The sequence below is a fragment of the Mycetomoellerius zeteki genome, unplaced genomic scaffold (genome assembly GCF_001594055.1).
Source record: "Mycetomoellerius zeteki isolate Tzet28-1 unplaced genomic scaffold, Tzet1.0 scaffold204, whole genome shotgun sequence".
NCBI lineage: Eukaryota > Metazoa > Arthropoda > Insecta > Hymenoptera > Formicidae > Mycetomoellerius > Mycetomoellerius zeteki.
This window is the reverse complement of record NW_017257000.1, coordinates 163,162-180,508: the sequence shown is the minus strand read 5'-3', so window position 1 is coordinate 180,508 and position 17,347 is coordinate 163,162. Positions and strand designations below refer to the sequence as shown.

Below are 17,347 nucleotides of genomic sequence, written 5' to 3'. Positions count from 1 at the left end.
GAGCGGAGAGGGCTGCGATATAACTGGGATATAACGCCATGTAGCTCTGCAGTCAGTTGCAGTTCCCGGGGGTAGCGCGGGGGCCGGCGGTGTTTGATGCCGGTTATCATGTTGACAGACACAGCGAGGTGGAACTGGGTATACCAAGGGGAGACAATTACAAATCGTTGACATTTACGCCAACACAAACGATTGCATGTCCGCGGCGCGTTAGGTATCGTCTCTTTTGGGCGTAAACAGCAGTCTTGGTCGTGTTTCGTTTCGTCATATTGGACAAGTTGACACCGAGTGTTTTGGCGAACGCGGGTCTTTTGACCCGCGAAATAGATGGCATCCATATGAATTGTTTTCGTTAAGTTATCGCCTTCTATGTCGGCTACCACGACGACTTAGTTCGGCTAAAGCATACCGAACTCCTCCGGAGTTTCTAATTCCGAAGGGAACGTAAATAACGAGAGACTAAATCTAGGTATAAATTTCTCACCGCGAGAACGAACCTTCTGTCCGAGAGGGACAATTGGTCAAAAGGGACAACTGGCTGCTTCTTCTACGGAAGAGTTGCGAAAGAGCGGCGAATTACCGAATGCATATTAACGCGCGATGGGCCGTTTAAGAGCGCGTAGTCAATCTCTCCGACGGACGTTTATGGAGAAGGAATTAATATACCGAGCCTTCAACTTCCAGACCTTCTGCGATGATATATGTACACGACCGCTCCACCCCCAGCATTCACTTCTTCTCTATTATCTTTTAACGCTTAAGAATATATATAATGCTTAAGAATACCGAGGCTTCGTTAAGATCTAATAGACACGGATGTTAATTGCAAATTCGTAAATTACAAATTGGGTGTCTTTCAAATTGCGACAATCTTGGTCGCATTTAATCAAAGATAAAAACAAATATGTTAATCAGCGTTTAATTGATAAAATAAACATGAAATTATTTATATATTAAGAGCAGACTTTCAAAATGTGTTTTGTCCAAAATTGGTAATTTTGAAAATGAGAAAGAAAGAAACTACGCACACAAAAACTACACTCTTTACAGAAAATAACAATATATCAATCAGTAGGATGTAAAATATTAAACAAAATTGCTAAACTATTGCTAAAAATGTTAAACAAATGCATTTTGTTTGTCTCTAATTAAAAAACATAATGCACTTCGAAATGTCTACGTTTTTTCAGCATATAAATTAACGATGACAAAATGCTTTCTGAACATCTCAGAGTAGCTTATAATATGAGTCTTTTGACATTGAACACTCCGCCATCTCTAACCATAAAAAAATGAAATTTTGAACAAAACGCATTTTGAAAGTCTGCTCCTCATATATAAATTTGCATGTCTAGAAAATCAGACATTTAAAAAAAATTAGTTACTTTTTGAGAGAAAAATAATTTCATATAAAGATAATTTACATTTTTATTAGACGAAAAGATTGCGAACCAATTCTATATAGCACAGAAGCTTATAACAACATTGCTACAACATTATAATGTTGCAGCAATATTGCTAAAATGATCTGTGCTGTAGAGATATTTTACACTGTTAAAAATAAATATACATTCGTAAATTGATTGAAACGATATAAAAAGATAAATTAGTGATGACGTATAAAAGAGTAATACAGAAATACAAAAGAGTAAATTAGTGAAAGCGCAAACATTTCGGTATATATAGACAATTATATTCGTACACTGTTAAAAATTTCATGAAATTTAATATACTTTTAAGTTACACAATTTGAACTTTGAAAATTTCATGACATTACATTAAATTTAATGTATAATATTTATACCTGAAAAGTATATTTGTTTTACATATACATGAAATTTAATGTATTTTTCATGAAAATTTATGAAATTTAATATACACGTTCATTATACTTTAGTAACTACTGTAACTTAATTTTCAGTTAAATCATTCATTACTTTTAATTTCATTCATAAGCACGAGTTTTATTTACATGTAAAGGAAGCATTTCTAACAGTGTACATTGTTCTATGTGACAGGAAAAAGCTTCAGCATCACCATTACCGTGTCGACGACACCACCCCAAGTGGCGACCTACACGAGAGCGATTAAGGTGACCGTCGATGGACCACGCGAGCCACGATCGAAAACGAGTAAGTGGAACATGCGACACTTTATGCAACGCTTCGATCGCGAGATCTATCCGACGCGACGCTGCCGCATCGCCCCCGGGGATTCTCTGAAAATGTAGCGATAATTCAACGAAAGTCCCTGTACGCGGTAATGGGGAGTCATTACCGAGCAGATGGTGCGCGATGATGCAGTGGTCGACGTGCGTATCGCGCTTGGTGCGTGTTTCGGGTCGAACTATTCGCATACCAATACACATGCGTGCATACATACATACGAGAGACAATGCTTTTACAAGCGCGCGCTCGTGCGCGCCGGATACGCTAACTCACTTACGTTAATTTGCCGCGGAAATACCGAAAAAAAATTGCTAAAACATTCTGTTGGCGGGCTCATTACTGGTCGGCCGAAATTGATAGAATCACGCGAAATGCAGTAAAAGTCGATCGGGGGGTGGCTTTGCTCCCCGACCCTCCGGTTTTATAACTGCCGGGATCGTCCCTCCGCGTCGCGTCGCGATCAAAAGGAGACATCGCGCGCTCGTGCGCCCGACTATTCAGCCGACACCTATTTTCGGATGCATCCGCGGCGAGTAAAAAAAAATGGTTATTTCGATATCAGATTAATAGCCGTTGCGGAGTTAACCGCGAAAACGGCAGTTTTTTGCGGGCGTTTCGCATTTGTTGTATAAAGTATTGATGGAAGCAGGGCGCCGCGTACACCCGCCGGGTCCACTATTTTTTTCGAAATGGTCGAGCGTGATTGATTTTACTGTTGTTTTTACTGCTTGACTCGGGCCGCGTGTCGGGCGGGACCAGGTGCAAAAACGCGTGAATCTCGTCAATTTTCCAGCCGGCATAAAGTGCACTTAACGGCGGAGTTAAAGTTTCAAGTCGCGCGCGCGTCCATTGACTTCCATACCTTCCTACGCTTCAGTGTCCCCCCCCTCAACAAAGATGTTTGATTCCAATTCGAGCAACTTCATCATTCGATTTCATCATCAACAGATTACTGATTCTCGAATAAGCCCATACACTCCTGGTCAAAGAAAAAATTTCAGAAAGCTTTTACCAAAACAATCGAAATTTTTCAAGATCCATTCATTTACTTAAAACTGAAACACTAAAAAAATTTTGATTCAATATCATTCCGGTAAACATCAACTAACGGTAAACGGTAATGTAAAGTTAATGTTATAACTTCACACTCAATAATATAGTATGTAAATCTAATATAACACACATGCTATACGTAACAGTACTATTATTGAGTGTGAAATTATAACATTAATGTTATGTTACTGTTAATTGATGTTTACCGGGACTAAAAAATAAATTTTAATCAACATTTTGTTTCTTAACAAGTAATAAGTGTTTTTAGGACTTTTTACACTGAAAAAGAATATACTTTTTCAGAAATTATATCTTTTTCAGCAGCTAAAGTTACATGAGAATGTTAAGAATCACCATTCGGGTGTTGAGAAACAGAAATCAAAGTAATTAATCTGATAATGAATAAGTTAGTAAATCTTAAAATATTAAAAATGTCAGAAACAATTTGTAAATAGATTTTATATTACATCGGAGAAATATTAAGTATCGTATCGCATGCTTTTACGTCTTTACGATTATTGTCTTTCCCGATAATCCACAAGTGGTAGGTGGTACCCGATTTAAACGACAGGCTTGTTTACGTCGTTTAAACTGTCGGTTCGAAGCAGACCGGACGTCGCGTCGCCGACCTACTGGCCCTTTCCAAACCCGAAAGAGACGCGAATGAACGCGTGTCGCGTGGCACGGACCGTCGCGGAATAGAACACGCATGACGACATATTGCATACACGGGTTTGGCATCGCCGATGGCGTGCCTCATCGGCTGGCACGCATCAGGGAGACAATCTATGCAGCAGCAATCGGCGTACGAACGCCGTCGAGCAAAACAACCGGCAGCGCTTTCATTGTGCTGCCAACAATGCGCGACGCTCGATGCCCCGCAGACACCTGCCGGCTCTCATTATTGCGTGCATAATCGCAAGCTTTTTGTTATCGAAAATCATCCCTCCGCGCCGCACCCCGTGTGCCCATAGACCAATGTGGCCAATAATCGAGCAATTTTCGTAATTCGCCGCTTCGTAGCACCAGCAGCGAAAGAGTTTAGAGAATAGCGAGTCTTTCCTCCAGGAAGAGAGACAAATCCGACACAGGGGCTCTCTCTCTCTCTCTCTCTCTCCCCCTCTCTCTCTCTCTCATTCAATTCACAAGATAAATTATAAGTCTGTTTTTTATTCCTACACTAGAACTCTTTTTTTCGTTTTCGCCAAATATCAAACATATATCTACTTCACTTTAAGTTTAAAAGTATAGACTAGTTCAGCTACAAAAACCTTATAATATGATACACTCCATGTCCAGATTCAAAATCTGACTGAGTAGTGATTTCTATGGAGTGTATCATATTATAAGGTTTTTGTAGCTGAACTAGTCTATGCTTTTAAACTTAAAGTAAAATAGATATATGTTTGATATTTGGCGAAAACGAAAAAAATATTATTCACGATAAATTCTTTGCAGTGTTTTACGATGCTTGTACACATCATTATTATTAAATTGACGATCAATTTTATTTTATTCGTGATATTACTCTGTTCCATCTTTAGTTTAGGACTGCGTTTCAAGACTGGTTGTGTTTAACGTGTAGTTTAAAAAACTGGAAAATGTATTTAAAAAGTCACATAGAAATATTACTATACGGAAAGAACGATTTATTTACTGAAGTATCTAAAAGTTTTGATACAGATATCTGAAAATAATTTTGTTGAATCATCAAAATAATTATAAAATTTCAAGCATGACGAACTTGCTGCAAAAATCGTTAACATTCTAGCAATCAGTTTGAATGCTCATCTCTATGCTGAAAAAAATGGTTTGATTAAACTAACAAAAAAAGCCAATAAGAAATTCCGATTTTCCTTTCAAAAATGCCGTTCTTATTTGTTGTTGGTTTAATCAGAACATTTTTTTGCAGTGTACATAATTATTTTCAGAGTCCAATAAAATTATCTTTAAATCAGTAGTTAAATTTTTGGATACTTTATAAAAACCGTTCTTTCCGTAGGCACCAACATTAAATCTTAACATGTTTGCCGCTGCCTTATTTAATTGATTTATAAATATTCCGTTCAGAAAAAAGAAAATAGATGTTTTTGATAATGATGTCTGATCTTGCCAAATTCCGTGCAGCCTTTTCCTATACTTCGGTTAAATACTTCAACGTGCTTCCACCTCCCGTTAAAGACTCTCCTTTTCTGACTTCTTTTCGTTCTGCGGCCGCGGGTTTCATTGCACCTCTTGCGACTTTATAATAATAATGTAAATATAAATGTAATGCAAATGTTTTTGTTATTGTTAATAATTTTTGAATATGTTTATTTTTGACGAGCTTATGTTTCTTTTATATCTAATGTAATACCTTGTTTTAATCGACCTACTGGCTGACTTGTAACAGCAGTTCTGCTGATGTCTTGCCATTTGTCATGTATAAATTTTACGCACTGCAATAAAGCATATGAATATGAATATCTTTCGTTTCGGAAAGATTAGAACGCAGGGTGATAGCTTTGACTTTTCGTGATAGACGGATCAATGACGACGAAGTAGTGTCCAAGTAATTTGTCAGTTGCCAATAACTGAAACGATAGCAGCAACAGCAGCGTAACGCAGGACAGATCGAGCACGGTACGGATAAATCGAGAACGGGAGAGGCGTCCGCGAAACAAAGTGGCCGCTGCCCGTCACCGTGGCCCAAAATCATCGAAATGCAAGCGAGCGAAACGATATCGATGGATGGGTGCTGTCAGTCAAAGATCGAAATTGAATTTGCTTCACTTCGTAATTGATCCATATTTGAAATGTCGTCTATTAGTAGCATGCCATAGATTCGCGAAATGATTTCTCGTTTTAATACGAGCGACGAGGCAACGCCTGGTATGTCACCAGGAATGAACTTTTTATTTTTGTATTTTTGTTTAATAACAAACGACAAACGCGACGTAATGTTTGTTTTTGAGAAACTCGCGAGATCCTAAAAGATTCCGTATAGTTCGAGAAGAATGCCGATCCGTCGCCACCAACCGATGACGATTCGTTGATTCCTTGCTACCAGGTCAATCAATATGCTCCGCTTTATCTCTACAAAATCGTACGTTCGTCAATCGACATTCTCTTAAATATTGTTTTCGAGAAAACCGATAGCGACGAAAGGAATCATACGAAGCAATTTCGGCAGTCGGTGGCCGTCAATCAAAATGTTAAAATTGGAACCGGGCTACTTCGCGATTGGATTCCCTCGTGGCCAACTCTTGATCCTGATACCGGTCAGAGGAAGGCTCTATCGGCGACCGAAAAGTCCGATTAAAGACCACCTCCTGATAAAGCGACGTCGAAAAGTGGCGGATCTAGCGAAGCTTCCGCTCGGATATACAATCGTAAATGGCAGTCTCTGGAAAAGTTATTCGCAGTTATCGTTACGACGATCTGAAATCGAGAGCGGATGTGCACGGATATGCGAAGTACGTTAGGTAATGTAAAAAAAAAGAGCAAAGGAGAATTGAAATCGAGGAAACGTTGCACTGGCCTGGGCACTACTGGCGTCAAGGAGAACGTAAGACGGGCGGAGGGAGAGGCCCCGTTATTAGAGAGGAGGAAAAAGCCGCGCTATTTCCGTCCTCCCGGAGCCGCCACACTTTGATTAGATAAGTCCACCACTCGTGCCGTGGAGATTGGAATTATTGCTCTCTCCGTTCTACCTTCTCTCTCTCTCTCTCTCTCTCTCTCTCTCTCTCTCTCTCTCTCTTCTTATCCGTGCTTCACGAGCCGGAGGGGCGATTGATGAAGGTGTTATATCACCATCATTCTTGTTTATTGTAATTAAATGTTTTTCATACGTCTTTTCTAGCGATCTTCTAGCATCTTCTTTTTCTTATATTTGCATTCTTGACTATCACCAGATTGCATTCGTCACGATTATATCGCTGTGTTGATAGAAAATCAGTACAGCTTAAAATTAGCAACTTTCAGTGCAGTACTAAAAAAATTCTGAATTAAAACAACGTTTTAATTAAGACAATGAATACGCATAACTTCACTTTCTCTCTCCGTGTTATTCCGTATTTCTCAATATGTATTCATTAATATTATTTAATTGAATACATATTATTCATTAACAGCACTTTCACAAATTGATAATAAACGTTCTATATCTAACAATAAATTAAAAAACAATTTTATTAAAAAATAATATATATTTTTATAATAGTTTTAATATTTTGTTAGTTCAACTTTGGCTTTTATTACCGCCTTTTGCAACACAATATAATAAATTGAGGATGCTTTACATTTGCACAAATCTGTATTCCGTAAACTACGTCATAAGTACTTATAAATTTTCAAAATTCGAACACTGCAACTCTAATTCTAATTTTACTTGTGTCACTTTGTATCAACGTGGTTATACTTTCAATAAAAGACGCTTGAGAAATTTAGAGATGGATGATTCAATCAATGATGTAGATGAAATCGCGTTGTGGAATTTTTATGTACGGATTCTTTGCACAAATTTCTCAAGCATCCATTTTTATCGGAATTTTAGATACTTCAAAACGAATTCTTTCTGTTTAATAACGTTTCTACATGAATTTTTAAATACATTTTCCAGTTCTTCAAACTAGATTGTAACCGATCTCGAAAATGCAATCTTAAATTAAAGCTGGAATAGTAATGTCACAATTTAAATTAAATTGATAATTAATTTAAGAATATTGATGCTAATAAGCATCTTAGAACAGCGCAAAGAATTTATTGCAAAAAAATTTGTGTTATCCCAACCAGAGTTCGAACTTGGATCTGGAATGTATTATATTATATTATAATTAATCTTATATGAGAGAATCGAATAAAAAAGAAAGAGCATGTTTCCTGGCAGAGAGAGAGAGAGAGAGAGAGAGATTCGCTTCTTTTCATTGAATTATTTATACCTGTCTCTCAAAATTTCTCAAGCATTCACTTTTATTGAAATAGCCGCGTTAATATACGAATATAATATTTAAATATTTCATTACCTACATGGAGAGAATTTTCTTTTAAAATTTACCTTGAAAATATGGTAATTGTGGTACAATACAATATTTTAAAGATTTTTATCATGCACTTCAGTAAAATTAATCAAACGTATTTTATATTTTATTGCAGTTTTATTAATGAATGAGAGAGATTTACATTAAAATTCTTCGAAATACAATGTTGTCCCACGACTATCATATTTTCAGGGTAAACTCTAAGAAAAAATTCTCTCCATGTATAATTTCTATTTCGTGCAAAGAATCTGTATAATAATATCTAAAAATTCCACAACGATTTCATCTATATATTGAATCATCACACAGATGTCTCAAATTTCTTCGAACAGCCACTTTTACTGAAAAGGTTTTTCAGTAGAAGTTCGTGTCTACCGTTTGACCTTTCGCGAGAGCCTGAACCAAGCAAAGGGTACATCGATGGGCCCATCGCTGCGTAACGTTCCGTACGTTTGGGGCATTATCGGCGTCCGGTACGTGAGAAGTCGTGGGATCCGCGCGGGGCCCTATACACGGGGCCTCTCGCTTGTAGTATCTCCTGGCGCGGGCCGATCGTGGTAGTCGGTAGCAAGGAATAATCTTGTAGGCATCGGTTCAGAGCACTGAAGCTGACCATCTGGGCTCGCCGACAATTTCGTGCAGTTTGTGGTCGAACTTTATTTGTCGTTCGCCCTCGTGGCCGGAGGTGTTTCTCTCTCCTTCTTTACCTTCGTTTCCCCGTCTTTCTCCTCTTCACTACCTTTCCTTCCTTTTATTTCTCTCTTTTTCTTCCTCTTCTACCCTCGAAGAATAACAATTTGCGCCTAGGCTCGGCTTCTCCTTCGTGCGGAAATCGTTGAAGGAGAGAAAGAGTTTGTGAGAGAAGCATGGAAAAACGGTGAAGGCAAATGTGCTACTTTTGTTACCTATCGATAATTGATAGACTTCAGAGTTTCAGAGTTGTCTCTCTCTCTCTCTCTCTTTCTATATACCAATATATAAATATTAAAAGTCTGAAATTACGCAGGAACACAAATCCTTGCATAATGCAGAACGCATAACCCCGCAAACATAATAGAGTAGTAAGCCTTAAGCCTTAAGAAATTGACCAATCATAGTCGATTATTCTTCTCACATTCGACTATGATTGATCAATTTCTTAAGGCTTACTGCTCTATTGTGTTTGTGGGATAAAGCATAAGAAAATCAACCAGTCAGAGTCTTTTATTTTATGGAAAGAGAGAAAATGAAGAATTTTGATTGGTTCATTTTCTTATGCATTATGCGTTATGCAAGACTCTGTGCTCTCACTCTAATAGGCTTTCTACAATAAACCATTACTTAAGTTTAAGGGCGAAATCCATAGACATTGCTCAAGATTCAAGACGATCTTAAGCCAGTGCCTGAACCAATCAGAGAGCCGTATTAGCATTTTAAGACATTGCTTGAGATTAAGACCGGACTATGGATTCCGGCCTAAGTCTTAAGTAAGAAATCGACAAACCATAGTCGATTATTCTTCTCAGATTCGACTGTGAATGGTCAATTTCTTATGACTTAAGACTTAAAACTTAGATAATGGCTTATTGTACAAAGCTCAGAATTCTTGATACGTGTGAAAATATACGTATGTTACATTTAATTCTTGTCTGCCATGTATTTTGAAATAAATTCTACACTTTGCAAAGGTTATTTCTTAGTGATCTTTGTAATTTTATTTCGATTTTTATCAGTTAACCTCTGTAATTTCAAACTTTTAATACTTACATACCGATGTCCATAGAGAGACAAATGAAACTTTGAAGTGTATCAATTATCCCACATCTAACATATTTCGTCTATGCACATCTGATTATTATGTCCGGGCTTGTGCATGTGCCGAGCTTGTGCACGTGCCGAGTCATGTGCATTGTCGTGTAACAATATGTATCAAGCGTGTATTAGGATCCGACGTAATAGGGAATCGGAATACCCACGTTATGTATGCGCTGCGATACTTGGCTCGAGATTCTGTCTATCCGTGAGGTCCCGGATATGCGAGGAATGCTATTGAAGTCTATCAAGGGAAGAGAGGTCGAGTTTCTTCATTATCCTGTTCTATTGGACTAATGATGTAGACGCGCACTGGTCAATCCGCCCGCTTTAGAAATTCCACGTGTCCGAATCGTGTCAAAGACAGAAAAATCCAAATGACGTCTAAAGAAAATATTTAAAGTACGTCTTTTGGAATTATTCGCGAAGCGGTTTGTAATAAAAAAAAAATCGAATCTTTTTGTTAATTCAATTTTTAATCCTAATTAGTAATCGCTCCGAAATTTCCTTAAACTGGTATTCACAGGTCAACTTACCCGACAAAACTTTAAATTAATGTATCTAAAGTTTACGCAATTGAACGATTTTTTTTTCATTTTAAAGATCAAAATTCAAAAAATAAGATTATATAATTTAAAATTATGTAAAATTGTGAAAAACATTTGTTATAAACTATTTTTCAAAACCTTTGGGACATAAATAAAAAAATATTCGAATCCACTGGATCCTCAAATATCAATTACTATTGAGTTAATGATTAAAATTTAAACGACGCAAACTTACAAACGAATAGTACGATGTGTATACATATATATATATATGTGTGTAGTGAATAACTCTTTTTCAGGACAGCAACATCAGCAATTCCGCGCGCTCGGTCTAGGACAAAGACCCTTCCTCGACGCGCCGACCTCGTTCAGGTCCCACTTGCGAGAACTCGAATCGTTCGGGAGGAATAAGCATCACCATCATCACAGCAGCAGTCACTTACACGACCAGCAGACTGGCAACAACGTCACCACGAATTCGGTTAGCGGTGCCTGCACCAACCCCAACAACACCGACCCGACCGCATCGCCGGCTTCCAGTACACACCTCGGGGCTACTGGTGGCTCTTCCGTTCATCAGGATTGCTACAAGCGCAGTCCTCAGCACGGCGGTAAGTTCTGATCTTGTTGTTGCCTATTTTAAGTCGCTCCGATAATTCTAAGTCAATCCGATTTGTTTTAAAGCTATTACACAATCTCATTAGTATTTACACGTTAAAATTGAATAAATGAAATGCAAATGTTTTTTTTTCTATTTAAAGCTTAGACAAGGACATAAATCCTCATTATAATACAAGCGAATGTGAATCTTTGAAAGATCTTTTCAAAAAATTAAAAAACAATAACATTGTTTCGATATTACATAATTTTTTGTAAACGTTTCTTTTTGAAGAACAAAATTTTTACATTTCTTAACAAGAATTGTTTTAAAGATATATGTATTTTTTATTTTATTTATTGTAGATGAATTTTTCGAAGAGAGCCTTCAGGAAAGAACGTTTTGCTAAAGTATTTAAAAATATAACTACATATATATATAGATCTAAAAATAATTTTTTCAGACCATCAAAATAATTATGTAAGACACTAAAATTAGTTGCTTGAATGTTAAAACTTTTCGTAGCAGTTCAGCAACACTTAAGCGTTCTACATGATTAGTTTGATGGTCTAAACAAAATTATTTTTAGATCAAGCTAAATTTTTAAATATATCAGCAAAACGGTTCTGTTCATGTTGAGTACATGCGATAAGTACGATGATTGAGTACTCTGCATATCGCAGAGATTGGCGCTTGTTTATAACCTAGTGAAAATTTACATACCGCTGATCCAAGTGTTAAAGTAGAAACAACATCTTCCAGTTTATTTGCTCCTTTGGCTTATGTGATGAATATCACAAGCGTGATGTGCCGCTATCATCATCTCGCTCTCTTCGTACAACATTCTTCGCAGAGAGCGACTCGAAACGCGCTCTACCCCACCCAACCCTTTGTCGCGAGAGGGTGAAGAGGTAGGAAGAGGTGGAAGATGCCGGAATGGGAGAGAAAGAGAGGAGATCTCTGCCGTTTCGCGAGGTAATAGTTTCATACCTCGTTCCGGCTCTGCACCCTCTAATTCAACGTAATAACGACATTCAACCTGCCGTTTCCATCTCCCTCCTTGCCGATCTCTCTCGATGCACCGTTGCGTCGCCATAGCACGAGGAAAAAGTGTCCTCCTCCTCATGGTAGAACGTCATCGGTCATGGATACCGAGACCTCTGCGAAGATATTTTCCTTCGTTTAAAATTTTTCCACTCAACAAAAATTTTCTTTTGATAAAAACGATAAAGAATTATTTGAAAATTACCGCGGTGGCTTCAAGTCGTTCAATTACGGTAGAAATTCGTCTAGCTGGCAAAAAAGCGATCATTTCTCTCGCGCGATGGCGACAGAAGCTATCCGTGCTCCGCGCCTCGGATAGCTTCGGATATTTCGAACTATCGAGATAATTTAGGATGCAAAAAGGCGGGAAGGTCGAGGCAAGGCACTTTATTTCTGCGCGGCTCGTCTCGCATCAGCGGTCTCGACCTGATCAAAGTTAAGTAGACGCGCCTCTGGCTGGTGAGACCTCTTTGAAGCTACGTTGCGGTTTCTCTTTGCCCTAATCTCCTCCTCCACAACCCTCGGCTTCCTCGCCTCTTCTCGCCCTGTGATCAGGTCCTCCGTCACCTTCCGGACTGAGACTTCTCGTCACTCGAGACACTTCTATGGATCGGCCATCGTAATTAGCTTGTTTATCCGCGCAAAGCTTATCATTGCACGAAAGAAACTCCAAAGAATGTAAAACAACTCGTTAGCTGCTTAGAATCTAAAGGCCATCAAGGGCCAGGCTAGTCAACGACAACATCTCGCTTCAACTACTTTCGCATGAATGGATTCGTTCGCAATCTCGGCAAATATTCCATTTATCGCTCATTCATTCTCTCTCTCTCTCTCTCTCTCTCTCTCGACACTCCTTTCCTTCTTCACGTCTCTAATGAGCAGTTCCTAACTTCGATACACACCAGACTCTCGTGGTGCAAAATGACCAAGCGCGTCAGTGGATGTAATCTTCTCCCTCTCGTCAGACTCAGAGGAAAGAGGTGGTGAGCTATCCGTTTTGTCTTTAGCAGCCCCTCCATCTTCAGATAATTCTTCTCACTCGATTCGGACTCTTTCTGCCGACGGCACACCCGACATGCTCGTGCACTCACGTACGACTCACGTGCACGTCTGCGTAATACCAGGGATCGATCGGTCTCTTCTCGATCGATCCGGAGCTGGATCCATGTTGTTTTTGCCCTTCGCTCGCGCGATTCTTCCTTTTATCTTCGGTTCGCTTCGCTTGCGACGTTACTGAATCAAACCTATTCGCCTCCTCCTCCTCCTCCTCCTTCTCCTCCTTCTTCTCTTTCTCCTCCTCGCTTCTGCTCTCCGTGACTTCGTCATCTCATGATTGCTTTCTAAATCTCACGTACGTGCCGGAAAGTTCTATAAGAAGAAGTGAAATCGCTAAAAATCCTATCATAAGTATAAGAGTAAAAATGTAATAGCGGATAACTACGTGAAATTGATAAGATTTACGCTTCGATAGTTTAGAAAATAAAATAGAAATAAGAAGAGAGTAAAAACATTTTGCACACAATTTTCCTCGAATATTGCAGGATAATTCGACAATTGCTTTCCGAGCGTATCGCAATTCCATGTGTAAATTTCAAAGTACAAATTCTTACCGCATGCATTGTCTTGACTGAAGGAGTAAAGGCCATGTCAGTTGGGAGGTCCCTAAGTGAAGAAAAAAGACGAAGCGAGCATTATTTCTGTCTCTTATAATATAACCGTGTCCGTTTCTTCCTTGCCCCGCCGAGTCTCATTTCGAGTCATGATCGGGGTAATGAGGCCCCGCGCGCAGTGGCAACGGACCGAGTAGGTACCCAAAGAGATGATGCGAGAGGAATGAGAGGCGAGAGAAGAGAGGAGAGGAGCGGATCTCTCAAGTGATATCAACTCCGTGAAAGGAACGGAGAGGAGTGCCTGCTTGAGCACCAGGAAAAGAAGAAACGGGCGGGCGAGGAGGGGGTAAAACGAACGGTGAAGCCACGATGTTGCCGGCATAGTAGGGGTAAGGACGCTGATTATGGGGTGTCAAACAATCATGCTGATTGTATATTCTGTGCTGACTCCTTCTGTCTACCTCCACGTCTACTCGTATAAGCTGCAAGCGAACTCTCGTTTCCCGTCTTCGTGTCCTTCTTCGTTCTCGTCGCGTAGTCATTCTCTTCCTCTCTCCTCTCTGGCAAGAGACTATGCAGAGAGAGAAAGAGAGAGAGAGAGAAGGATTGTCCGTCATGCCTTCTAAGAGGTTCGTTGTCGGAGAAAGGGACGAAAACTACGTTTCTCTAAAGACGCGTCATGGTGGTTTACGAAGAGGAAGTTATTTATCCGGCTAAGATAAATCAACAGTCGAGTAAAATTAGAAAAATCTGCCGGATGGGAAAAATAGGTAACAAGTTTTTTAACTGGAATCTCATAGATTTTAAAAATACAAAAATAACAAAAGGATATTGCGAAAAAAGAAGAAAGAAAAGTATCAATGAATCTTAATAAGAAAAAAAAACAATCTTCCTCTCATTTTCTCTCTCTCTCTCTCTCTCTCACTCTCTTTTTCTCTTGACTTATAGCGAATTCGATTGGACGCATTCAGTGCACACTGGTGCACATTAAAGCCGTTGTACATAAAATAACGTGCAGATATGTTTATAAATAAATATAGAAATCGGTTAAATAGTGAAATACTCAATACATTTTATTGTACTATTAGGTAAAATATGTATTTCATAATTCGAAATATTTGCATTTCATTTTTATACTCAAATTAAATCAGTGTACAACGGCTTTAATATGCACCAGTGCGCACTAGTGCTTCCAATCGAATTCGCCATTAGTTGCTTCTCGTTGCTTGTATTTTTGTATTTCTTCGTACATCTCTATATATTTTTATTCAACTTTCATGTTTTTATTTTCTTTATATAATTCTTATCTTTTATCACTTTATTTTATTTATTTTGTAAATTATTCTTTTATTTTTTTTGTACTATTTTTTATCAAATTAATTAAACAAGGAGCATATAAGCAAACGCTGTAACGATGTAACAAATAAATTATTGAAGACATTATCCGCAAATAATAACCAGCGTTGACTTATATGCTCCTTTTTTAATTAATTTGATTTATAATCTCAAAGCCGTTTCATATAATTATTCTTATTTTTTACATTATTTTAATTTTCTTTTTCTTTATCATCATTTCTTTACTGTATGTATGTTCTTAGAGGGCTTGTCTTAGAACAGCATAAAACGCTCTACCTATTTATTTATTTATTTCTCTCATGATTATGATTCGCCGGCATATTTTTCGGCCGCGCAAACGATTGACGATTTTTACGTGCGGCCAGTTACCGGGTGGTTAAGGTTAAGAAGCGTGTAATTCGCGTTGCGAGCTTCGTCCCCTAAAGGTGCGCGCGAAGAATCCAGGAGCAGCTTGTCGCGAGTTAGCAAGAAGGAAATCATCTCTCTCATATCCCCCCCTCCCCTTTGCCGGCATATTACTCGCCGGCGAGAAAGAGACAAAGAGGCCGTGGCTGCACCAGCCAGCGCATCTCTCGGCTCTTTACCTATTTACCAGGGATGCTCGTACTTTACCTAGAAGATATCCAAAAAGACGACGAGCCACGCGGGAGAGCAATGTTACACCGCCGGGACCGAGATATCCACAGAAGAGGGGCCTCTGTGAAGAGAGCATTGAAAGAGGAGGGCCCCGATCTCGCGATTCCCACGTGCCTTCCGCAGCTACCAAGAATGCGGCTACCTTTCTGGCTGTTCCGCGGATTTTTTCCACCTACTGATTGTCCTACCGTGGATCTCGGTACCCAACTTCTCCGGCCTTCATGCACTTTACTCGTTAGTACTTAGAATGCTGCCGACGTGGCTTAATGGAAGCCTAGTGCGTGCTTGTACGAGATTATTACGCCTCCTTGCAGCTACTTGCTGCAGCTGGCACTCTTACTTAAACGTTATTTCGATGTTCTTGAGAACACCACGATCTTATCCATGTACGTATTATATGGCGAGTCCAATTCCAATATCTCATTTTAACCGACATCCGATTGCCGTAAATCCAGTGAGCACAATCACAATTTTATCTCACCGCATTGAAATTATTAAAAATTCAAGGATGTAAAAAATAATTTAGCCTCTTTTTTCATATTATTATAGAGGAGAAGGTGGCATTACAGCTCCCAATTTACATTTTACACAATAACATTGTTATTAATCAATATTTAAATTTGAAACTTAAACTACATTCGTCAAGTGTGTTGCTCAATCAATTCTATAGATTCAAAGTAATTAAATATTTATTAGGACATTATTCATGTGGCGACACTGTATAATCGGGTCGAAGAGAAACAGGAGTAACGTGACTCCCCTACAGCAACAAATTTAAAAAATTAGTTTTGTTTTAAAAAACAGGATTTGGTTAGAAAATTTACAAAAAATGAAATATTGCAAAATGAATGCATACGCTTAACTTCTTCTACATAAGTCAGTATTAAAAATCTATAGCACATGTACTTGAATTATAGATTAGTAGTATAGAGCTGTCGACTTTTTTATCGAATAATTATTTTTATATGAAAACCAAGAAAAAGAGGCCAAAAAAGAGATCTAATATATAATATAATAGTATATTTCTGTATATAGAAGTTTGTGTGTTTACTATTACGCCGCGCTTATATATAAAATTACTAATATTTTTTAAAGGTGCAGAGCTTCTTGTGAAATGATTATCTTTATAACACAATAGAGAGCAAAGGATTACGTCCAGTTGTTCGAAAGTTCTCGATCCGAAGTCTACCAGCCCCGCGAGAAACAGGCGGATAAGGGTTGCTTTTCTTAAACAGGGGAAAGGGAGTTGCGAGGCAATTAGGAAAGTGTCACACACACTCCTATCGCGACTCACCCTCGCAACATGGCGACCCCTATCATGCTCTATCACGAGGTTATTAACACGCGCTAAATCGTCTATGAGACGTGAAAAGATCTATGATACACTAAACAGCGCTCTTGTCAAGTTAGCGCATTTATTCAGCTTTCTTTAAAATTTTCTTAAAATAATTTTAGATATTTCGTACGTAAAATTACATTGAGTTATACATTAAATTATATTGAATAATCCATTTGACACACGAAG

At 38.5% G+C, this 17,347-nt stretch overlaps 1 protein-coding gene across 1 annotated transcript in view; it reads left to right on the top strand.

Annotated features, from left to right (window-relative positions):
- Positions 1-17,347, top strand: part of LOC108722467 (protein lozenge) — a 38,091-nt gene that overhangs the window by 4,975 nt on the left and 15,769 nt on the right. Inside the window, exons 3-4 of the mRNA XM_018447597.1 lie at positions 2,019-2,132; positions 10,878-11,189. Of these exons, the coding sequence (XP_018303099.1) occupies positions 2,019-2,132; positions 10,878-11,189 (426 nt within the window). The remainder of the gene's footprint in view (positions 1-2,018; positions 2,133-10,877; positions 11,190-17,347) is intronic.